The sequence below is a fragment of the Crocodylus porosus genome, unplaced genomic scaffold (assembly GCF_001723895.1).
Source record: "Crocodylus porosus isolate Cpor-Errol unplaced genomic scaffold, CroPor_comp1, whole genome shotgun sequence".
Taxonomy (NCBI): domain Eukaryota; kingdom Metazoa; phylum Chordata; order Crocodylia; family Crocodylidae; genus Crocodylus; species Crocodylus porosus.
This window is the reverse complement of record NW_017728943.1, coordinates 63255289-63265672: the sequence shown is the minus strand read 5'-3', so window position 1 is coordinate 63265672 and position 10384 is coordinate 63255289. Positions and strand designations below refer to the sequence as shown.

The following is a 10384-nucleotide window of genomic DNA, read 5'->3' as shown; positions in this document are numbered from 1 at the left end:
CCGAGCCTCCATTTGTTGCAGCGCATGCTTTCACATGCTCTGCGTCAATTTTTTCTAAGGTTTTTTTTTTTTTTTTTTGCTACCAGGAAATCCTGGTATCAGATTTTGCCCCTGTGCTGCAGATTTGTGGTGTAGAGCATATTTTAACATTCCACACTTGCGGTTTGGGGTTCCACAAACTGCACATGCCTGCATGTGGGGACACAGTCTGTGACACTGTCTTTCCTTAATTCATATGTTTTCGTGCTCTTGGGGAAAATCTCTTATGCAAATCAATGCATACAGGTTTGCCAGGAAATGTGAAACCAGAAAAAGGAAGGATAGCATTTCCTCTGTGTGTGTGTGTGTGTGTGTGTGTGTGTGTGTCTTTATATCTAGATGTAGATATATCTATATTTGTCTTCAATATTAGCTGGCAGTTATCTTGTGTGCTGTGTAGCAATAAGTTTTTATTCCCCCTTGCCCCCAAGCAGGGATCAGTAGGAGGTATTGAATAGGGAGCAGCATTGTTCCTTGCATTCCCCTTTCTGGCCAGAGTCTCCCTCTCCCACCTTCTCCCCTTCCCCCCATTATTTCTGGTATTTGTATTCCACCTAGCACAAGGTGGCTCTGGTTCATAAATAGGGCTTCTAGGTGCATTGGTTCTACAAACAATACTCTTCCCTTTTTCTCCCCTTATCCTGCCCTCTGAACTCTTCAAGATCTTTTTTTTTTTTTTTTCAAATATTTTCCAGAACATACTTTGCTTAGCTTATGAGATTTAAGAAAGTTACCACCCCAGATAACAGAAATCTGTATAAATGGTGTATATATTAAGGATGAGCTGAGGAGCTAAGTATTTCCATGAAACTCAAAATGAAGGGACCAGTTATGTATCAAAAAAGGTATCGAATCAGGTATCCCATTAAGTGAAGTCAGATTACTTGTACTACAGTAAAAAATATGCTGAAAAGATGTCACAAACAGAGTTTATTACTAATATGTGCTATGCTACACACAATATGTAGTCATGGGGACAAATGGAGTTACTCCAGATTTACACAGCTGTATTAGAGACAAAATCTAGATCTCAGGATGAAGTTTTAAATCATCACATTTTGCTTTTATTTCTAAACTTCTTTAATTTCTCTCTTGTGATCTTGACTGACTTTAGAATCAATATGTCTGTATTTTAATGACATTCAGAAACTGTCTGATAGCTCTCCAACTTCTTTGCTTCTTAAAACATGGAGCATGCTTGCTGAAGAAATAGAAAGAAATATATTTTTAATGTTTTTTGTGTTTGCTAAATGGAGTTGTGGGAAATGATATCCTTGTAATTATGGCTTTGTTCAGACTTGTCCACTCCCATTCCCCTTGGAATTAGCTACAGGCTGGCAAACTGCAGTAGCATTTATTTTATTCTTCTTCTTTCATATGGCTTTAGGAGCAAGAGCTATCATCACTGTTCTAATTCCAAATTCCCCAACTAGACCATTTTTTTAAATACACACAAAGTATGATCAAAATGTTACTCTAAAATGGCAATGTTGCTAAAATATAAGGGTGAAACCTTAATTTTCAATTTAATTGGTTGTTTTTTCCCAATTTTGTCATTACTGAATGGACAAAAGCCTTACCTTCAATTAATTTGTGTAAGTTTGTAACAATGTGCAAACTTACTCATCTCTAATAAATTTCTTTATTTCTCAAATAAACAGCAATTTTTAATGGAAGACCTCTAAAAGTACATATTTATCTCTTTTGCTGTGGTGTTTTTTTTCAAATGGAAATATGTGTGGATAATATTTGGAAACTTTTATTTATATAGGATGAATAAAATCTTTAGATAAAACCAAAAAATGCATCACCTTGACTACTGACTTAATAACAAGTGTTAATTTCAGATAAGAAGCCCTGTTTATTTCAGTCATGTTTCAGCACCTCCTTGCTTTTTGCAGTGAAGAGGGTTGTTGGGTAGGGGAGGGGGTTAAGATAATACAAGGGAAATGTAGGAGAAGAGAGACGCAGTACCTTACAAATGATAGGCCAGGTTCTGATCTTTCTGAATGGACAACGTTTAACACAGCCCTGCTACCCATCTGAATTGTATACTTTTAAACCAACAGTGGAGCTTTTCTTAGTTTCTTACATGATGGATGCACTGTGGCAACCTTAATCAAAGTATGGACCACATAACAACACTGTCCTCTATACAGATTTGATGGTGACATTCCAAAGATACATTCTCATTCTTCAAGACCATTAGATTGGTTACCTACCATAAACTGGATTTATAATTGTTGCTCCAAGGCAGCCATACAAAATAAGATTGCCTGATGGTCCAACACAATCTCCTGAAAAGCAGAGATTCTTTTTCTTCCCTTACACCACCACCATTGAGCGTGATGTTAAAAATGCTTCCTCAGGAACCTTCGTGGTTGAACATCACCACCCTGTATCCAGGAGTAAAACTAGAATTGGCATCTAAAAATACCTGTTCCCCACTCCCTTTTACCTTTCAGCCACTATAGGATCCTAAGTTTTATTCGGCTCCTGGTAGGGCTCATTTTTTAAAACGGGTGTTTGTATACTGGAAACACTAACAAACATTCCAAAATAAAATACCAATTTTGAATTTGTTTTTCCTCTTTATCTACCAGGTCCTTTAAAACCCTTTAGCTAGTGTTAAACATTAAATGCAGGATTTTTTTTAAACACTTGTTCTACTGGCAGCCACGTACTTTTGTGAGTTTAGTTTGAAATGTCTCTGAAGGGACTGTCAGAAGGTGGGATTAAAAGCAGGTCTTTCGAAGTGGGCAAGTCTAGAAATTAGGGTACCGCAAGTCATGAAATGCATAGAAATATCTGGATCATAGCATTTTATCTAGTAATCATAATATCCCCCTGTATTTGCTGCTGTTTCTGTATGGTTACTGTGTAGTCATATGCAGAGGGAGAAAAAAATATTTGGGGGTGCTGAGTGAATGCTCAGCCTAACCCCCCCCCCCCCAGGGTGCGGGATGGGAGGAGTGGCTCCTGCCACTGTGCACACACTGGGAGGCATGGGGGACATGTGCCCCCGGATCTGCATGGGGCAGGGTAAGCTGCCACTGCAGGCTGGGGCCAGAGTTGCACCAGGCTTTTCCCAGCAGGGTGGGGTTAGGCCGCACTGAGCTTGGGGTGCTGTAAGAGCAGGTTGGGGAGGGCTATGGCGAATTTTGGGGTGGCTGCAGCCCCCCACCCATAGCCCCCTTCCCAGTGCTGCCGCTGTCTGCCCCAAGTGCGGCCTGGCCCTAGCCCACAGCAGCAGCCTGCCCTGCCTTGCACAGATCTGGGGGTGCATGACCCCCATGCCTCTCGGGGTGCACATAGCAGCAGGAGCTGTGCCCCCCAGATGAGCTGCTTGCGGCTCAGTCCCCTGCCCCGCCCTGGCTGTGTAGCGTCTGCCCCAGCCCCACTCCCACTCCCTCTCCCTCCTCACCCTTGCTGCAGCTGCTGGAAGCCCACAGTTGGGCTGCCTTGCGGTCCAACCGCTACCCTGCGTTTGTGGGGCTAAGCCCTGTTAGCCCCCACCTTCTGCCACCTGTGTGTGCAGTGTGGCTTATCTAAGGTTTTTACAGGAATCAGGGCTGAAGTCCCAGTTCCAAAACTAGCAGGAAACTCGATTGTTGTAGAGCCAGAATTCCACTGTTAGTTTTACATTTCTTGGCAGTCTCTTAACATCATGTTTATTTCATAGTCATGTTTCAGCACCTCTTTGCTTTTTGCAGTGAATAGGACTGTTGTGGTGGTAGGGGGGGTGGTTTTTAAGTAATACGAAGGAAATACAGGAGAAGAGAGATGCAGTGCATTTACTTACTATTTAATCACATCGTGGTTTGTGCACTTGTAGAACCTGACCCAGTCAATACATGCACGGGGGACTAATCTACAAAGGTGCTTTCATAAGTAAAGTCTCATGTACCTGCATAAGGGCTGTCAGATTTATACATATTGTACAGAATTTAAAATTACAAGTATAATTAGTGTCCCTTCTGCTGCCACATGGCAGCTTCAGGCAGGTCTGCAAATCTGGCAGTCTTTTGATTTGGTTCTAGTACTTTTGTTTTTCAACCTCATGTTTTCTGTGTTGCACAGTGCACTGAATTCTGAACCACGCAGTCCAAAAAATTGTGAAATTCACATTGAGAACACAATAAGCCAAGAGGCAGTGTGCTACTGTTACTGGCGAATGACTTCCTCTCTGTGTCAAATTTGTTCAAAGCCTATTGAAGCTAATGGGAATCTTCCAGTTTTTTCCAGTTTGTATGATCATATCAAGTCTAAGCTCGTGAAACAACTTTGTTTTCATGTTATTTGAGCAGAAAATACATGAATTTCTTAGCTGGTGTTAAAAATGTATATACTTTTGGCCTACTAGACTGTTTTTATATTATATATAAAGATTTTCTTTCCTCCCATAATTCAACCTTTTTGAGCTCATGAAGAAAACTGGTTTGGAGAGGAACTATACAAATGCTAAAAAATAAAAACAAGCCTTATGCCTTAATGCTTTCTCAAAGCCAGCTATAGTTGTTACCATGCTGTATTCCTAAGCATGCAGGCCTGGTCAGAACTTTGGTGCTGTCTAGTGGCAAGTTACTGCATCTCACTTGTGCTGGCATAAGAATTGTCTGCGGAGGATTGTGAAAGATGATGTTAGATTACTATACAGAAATGTAGGATGGAGTTTGGAATGACTTATTCTTGCTGTTTCAAGTGCATGGGTATTTTCTTACGTTATATTATATTATGGCTTCATCTATCGACTTTGATTCTGTACATAAAAAGATAAGCTAACAGAATTGCATCATTGCTAGAAGAATTGTATGTACAGAAAATAAGCTTTAGTGGTCTGTATAACACACTTATATGCTGGTGTAATGATTTCAGGAGACCTCTACAAGTTGTTAACTGTTTTGGTTAAAATAAAAAATTGGACCTGAATAGTTAAAAACCTAATGCCAATCTTAAGGCTCTGAGAAGCCCTATACCTTTGCAGTTCTGTAGATATGGTACCTACTATTAGTAAGTCTGAGGAGTTTGGAGGTGTAACACTGTCTGCATACATAAGTTGTACCTTTTTAAGTAAATATATTAAATCAGAAAAATCCCTTTAATGTGAACACAGGAATTGCAGTATGAAGTTGCCCTTTTTTCTTTTCAAGAAGGTTGGTGTAAGTCAGATGCAGCAGTTTAAATGTGATAAAATATCACATGCCTAATTTATAATAGTACAAAACCCATGTAAAAGGAGTTAAAATAATTTCATTCTGTCCCATACTTGTTTGTGATTTGGGAATGCATTTTCCTTGGTTATGCCAACAGTGTTGATTGGAGGGACATAATTCCAACAGATGTCATTCTTGGGGTGTGGTCCAATAAATGGAAAAAATGTTTGATTTACTTTTTCATGTATTTGGCACACTGGCCCTCACGGGCAGCACACTGACTAATCTACCCTACATATTTAAAGTGCTATAATTTTTGGTTATGTGTGGAGTTTGTAACATCAGGCGCACACAGATCTATTTATATATACAACCTGTTTATATTTTTAAAAAATCAAACAAAAACCCTTTTATCTTCAGTAATCTCTTGTTCTGTAGAAATTATTATAGACTTTAGGTCTCAGTGTTTCTCTTCTTTACAGATATCAGTATTACCTGCAAGTGAAAAAGGATGTTCTTGATGGTCGATTACATTCGTCATTAGATCAAGGAATCCGACTAGCTGGCTTAGCTGTGCAAGGTGAGTTAGCTGTTAAGCGAGGCTAACAAAGTTGCCTTTTTAATTTCAAGTATCTGTTTGCCAGAAGTCAGGTCACATCCAACTCATGTTAACACTGGTTAGTTATTCCACTGATTTTAGTACAAGTGAGATTGGGGTTTTTTGTTGTTTTTTTTTGGTGAATTACTTGTTCCTGCAGGTATAGGTAATGGGTTGTATGGTAGGTCTCATATGATGGGTATTTTTCACGCGAGCATAGGATTTTGCTAGATTACAAACAAACACAACAATTCAAGTTGGAGGGGGGAGGTTAACAATAACTGAAGTACTTTAGATATTATATTCGCATTTTCTTTTTGGTGTCATTCCCTTTGAAGCCAGAATAACAGTAGGATATAATTTGTACTTTAACTGAAATTTCCCTTTGCTATATATGGCACTTCCTATCAGAAGTACATGAACAGTTGTTGGTGGCTGTGATTTGTGGGTCAGTATTAATTCACAACAATTACATGACTCTCAGAAACGATCTTGCAATGCAACAGATTCTTGTGCCATTTTGAAGTCTGTTTTGAAAATTTGATCCTTAAACAGCCTTTGAATTCTGGCTCCGCTGATTTATGGAACAGTGGTTTTGGAGTGGAAATTTCTAGAGCTTTGTTGTTGATCTCTTGGGATAAGTACAGACAGTCAAAAAAGCCAAGGCTGAATCAATTCAATCTTTGCAGGTTATTTTAACCTGTGTAGCTTGAACAGATAAGCAAGTAAACAGACATTCACTATTGATTCCAGAATTCCTGCAGTATCCCAGCACAGAGGCCAGGGGGTGCCGGAGCATGGCTCGCTGCTCAGCTGGAGTAAACAGCTTGAGCCAAGACTAGCCCACCCATCCTGCAAGGGGGAGTGGTTGTTGGGGAGGTACAAAGCAAAGTATTAACTTGAATCTGGAGGGGATCTGGGACCAGAAGTTCAATAAACCAATTTAACCTAAATCAGTGAATTCTGATACTACTACACCCATCAAGGTTTATATTAAACCAGTTTCAGCCATTTTGAAAGTGGTTTATGTTCACTGACTTCTGTTGTGTTATAGATTTTAACTGGTTTCTGATTACTTATACCAGTTAGTGTGTAATTCTGTCCCTCGCCTTGCAACTTCTGTTTCTACTGAGTCTGATGGTTAGAACAAGGAACTGGCTGTAGAGAACTCTATATAGTTTCTGACTTCCACTTATCTTTCCTACACCATTTACAGACTTTTTATGGACTGATTTTTTTTTCATAGTTGCTGAGTATCTGTCATTACCACTGACATCAGTGGGAGTGGCCAGTGCTCAGCACCTTGTAAACCAGGTCATTAGCACCCTTTGATCCTCATTTTTTATCTATATTATAGAAATACTAGTTATCACCTGTTTAAATCACTTTGAATTCCCAGGATGAAAATTGTTAGATGTGTTGACAGTAGCGCTGTTAAGAATGTTGATATAATCTTTGCTACAATTGGTGTAAAGACATTATGGTGTCCTTGTGAGGATTTTAAAAACAAAGGGAAAAGTAAATGCTAATATTTCTATGGAATGAATATTGCTTTGAAATCTGTTTGTGCAATGGAAAAAGACAAATTTGCACTAAACTTTGCATCATGGCTTCATGAAGTTTTCCAAAGTATAAATGTGAGAACTTGGTGATGGACACACAGCAGACTCTGTTACCCTTAGGATTTGGGACCCTTCCACTAGCTTTATGATTGCCTCACTCACCATGTAATTGTCCTTGATGCTACCTTTTGTAACTCATTTATTATAACCACTTTTTTCTGTGAATTTTCTGCATAATCTGTTATCTTAACAGAAGCCACATCAGAAATATGCTCTATTTTTTGTTGCTTTTTTCATAACATCATCATGCTCTCTCTCAACCAATGCATGCAACCCACTAGAAATACTTAGAATATACTCAGGATCCTTTTTTTTTTAATTACATGTTTGGTTAAAATAAGTCTGTGGTAAAAACAAAACAAAACAGTATTTTTGGCACCCTGTAATATGTGAAATTATCTAAACACTTTGCAAGAATGTTTACCTAATGTAATTTATGATGGGGATTTCCAGCTTTTATAACATGAAAATCTTTTAGATAGAATATGATCTGGTTCAACTGAAATGAAATGAAAATCTCCCAGAAAGTTACTTCTTAGATGTCAGTTGCTGTATATTTAACAAGTAGAGGTTTGTTTTGTTTTTAAAGAATTTTAGGAAATTGGTTCCTTAGGTAGCTAACTGAGTTTTAGAAAGAGCCACTTAACAAATTTTGGTGAACTGTCAAGGGCTGCATACACAAAATATTTCAGAATATATCATTTTAACAAATTATAGATAAAAACATATACTAAAATTAACCATCTACTATAACATTTTTAAATTTTATTACAAAACTATTTTTGTCCTGTTTTAGGGTTTTTTGAGTAGTGTATATAGAGGTGATTGTATAATGTCTCAAAATAAAGTCTTACTCTTGTATATTATGTGTGGGGAAGGGGGGGTGTAGGGAGGGTGTGTATGCATGTCGGGGGGGCTTCCCACATGCTAGGTTTTGGGTGCTGGCCGGGAGCGGGGAGGGAGTGGGGAAGAAGGGGCAGGTGCAGCAGAGCTCTCCTGGGCAGTGCATTGGGCCCAAGGCCACCCCTGTGGTGCTTTGGATGAGGCGGAGCTCTCCCAGGGCAGCCCACATCACTCTCCCATCTGCACCCACCGTCCACCGTGTGCCCACTGATGGCACAGCCCCAGCCGCATCCCCTACCAGCTTGCACAGCTTCCTAGTGGACCTGCTTTCACTGCTGCTGCAGCTGCCCAGGTACTGCTTGGGTCCCCTGACCTCCAGCAACTCCTTTTCCTCCTTCTGCCTTTGCTGCACCAATTTAGATGAGGGGAAGCTGCAGCTGGGCACCTCCTGCCCCAGGGCTCCAGCTCCTGGCTGCCCTGCACCCATGCAGCCACCTACAGGTGGCTGCTCATCACACTGGCTGGGCAGAGTGAGTGGCTGAGAGTTAGAGCTCTGCATGCTGGAGCAGGAGCCACCCACTGCAGCTTCCCCCCCCCCCCAGCCTGGAGCAGTGCAGTAGGGGCAGGAGGAGGAGGAGCTGCTGGAGGCAGGGGGAGCCAATCAGTACCTGGGCAGCTGCAGGAGCAACCCCACTGGGAAGTTGTCCATGCTAGCAAATGCTGGGGCTGGGGCTGGGGCTGGGGCAGTGCCATTGGCAGGTGCTGGTGGAAGTGCGGCGCAGGCTGCTCAGGGTGGGAGCAAGCATGGCTCAGCCCATGCCAAGTGCCTCAGGGGCAGCTTTGGGCCAGATACAGTTATCTAGTGGGCTGGATTTTGCTCGCTCCTGTTCTACAGGTTATCTGTTGGTGCTTTCCAGCCTTTTGTAAGTGCCTGTGACTCCTTATTCTTTGTGTAGAGTATGTAGGTGCCTAAGTCTCTCAGTAAGTCTTGGGTACTTACAATGTCTGTCCATTGACTGTGAAGGAGCTTAAGTATCTGTCCTGATCACAGGTGAATCACTGTCCTGGTACAAGATGTTTGGTACTTGGTGTTTCAGTGTCCAAGTGAAGGAATCTAAGGAACCAATTTGAACCTTACCCATAGCCTTAGGAAACACTTTCAAAACTCCATTATTTTGAGAATGTTTAAACAGCAACAGTTTTTAGCAGGGTGATGTGGATGAATAAGTGCAATGTTGTGAATATTAAGATCATATTAATGCTCTCATGGATGGAAAGTTAGATGGGGTTAAGATAAAAACCAAGAAGGTAAAGAATAGATGAAATCCAGTACGAGACTAGAGAGCATGGCAGTAGTTTTTGACTAGCCCAGTATATCAGTCGCAGAAGGAAAGTCCAAGTTTTCATAAATCTGCTAGTCATTGGTACTTAATCTGTAACAATTAATAGAACTGGATAGAAGATTTGGCCTCTTGGGTTGTTAATCCAACAACTCTACTATGTTGGGGGAGGGTGAGCATGCATTAGATCAGAGGGAGCTATGACCAGATGATCTCACCAGGATCTTTGTGGAGTAGCAAGAGCCTCATGCAGGCATTTGTCAGGAGTGATCTCTATATGCCGGTTGGGTATTGCAATAGAGACTGGCCCAGGTGGGTAGGGAGGGAGAAGTTGTTCCTGGCATAATTGCATAGACCAGCTTTATCTGGACCTTTGTGGACAACAGTACTAGTCTGAGCCTGCAGATTCAAAACAAAAAAACCAGCCTGTTTTAAAATTTGTTGCAGTACTAAAACTTGGCTTTTAAGGCCATGATTCTGAAAAAACGTGTCTTAGGTGAGACAGTTGACACACGTAAAATTAAGCATGTGCTTGTAAAACTGAGTGAGACCTTAATAACCGTGGAAAGTACTGTATTTAAAAAAAACAGTAAATGTGTTGTTTTTTCCAGCGGATTTTGGAGACCACAATCAGTTTGAATCTCATGACTTCCTCCGAGAATACATCTTATTTCCTATGGTGAGTTGTATCTTTTCTTGTATTTCCTAGTCTCATACGAGTAATTTCTCCGTGTCTCAGATGCAGGCTTGTTGATAGCTCAAAGGTGTTTAGGGGATGTTTTTGGGGGG

The 10384-nt window shown here is 40.8% G+C and overlaps 1 protein-coding gene across 1 annotated transcript in view; it reads left to right on the top strand.

Annotated features, from left to right (window-relative positions):
* The window catches only part of PTPN14 (protein tyrosine phosphatase, non-receptor type 14), a 170589-nt gene that overhangs the window by 112486 nt on the left and 47719 nt on the right, over positions 1-10384 (top strand). Inside the window, exons 4-5 of the mRNA XM_019549464.1 lie at positions 5675-5772; positions 10207-10274. Of these exons, the coding sequence (XP_019405009.1) occupies positions 5675-5772; positions 10207-10274 (166 nt within the window). The remainder of the gene's footprint in view (positions 1-5674; positions 5773-10206; positions 10275-10384) is intronic.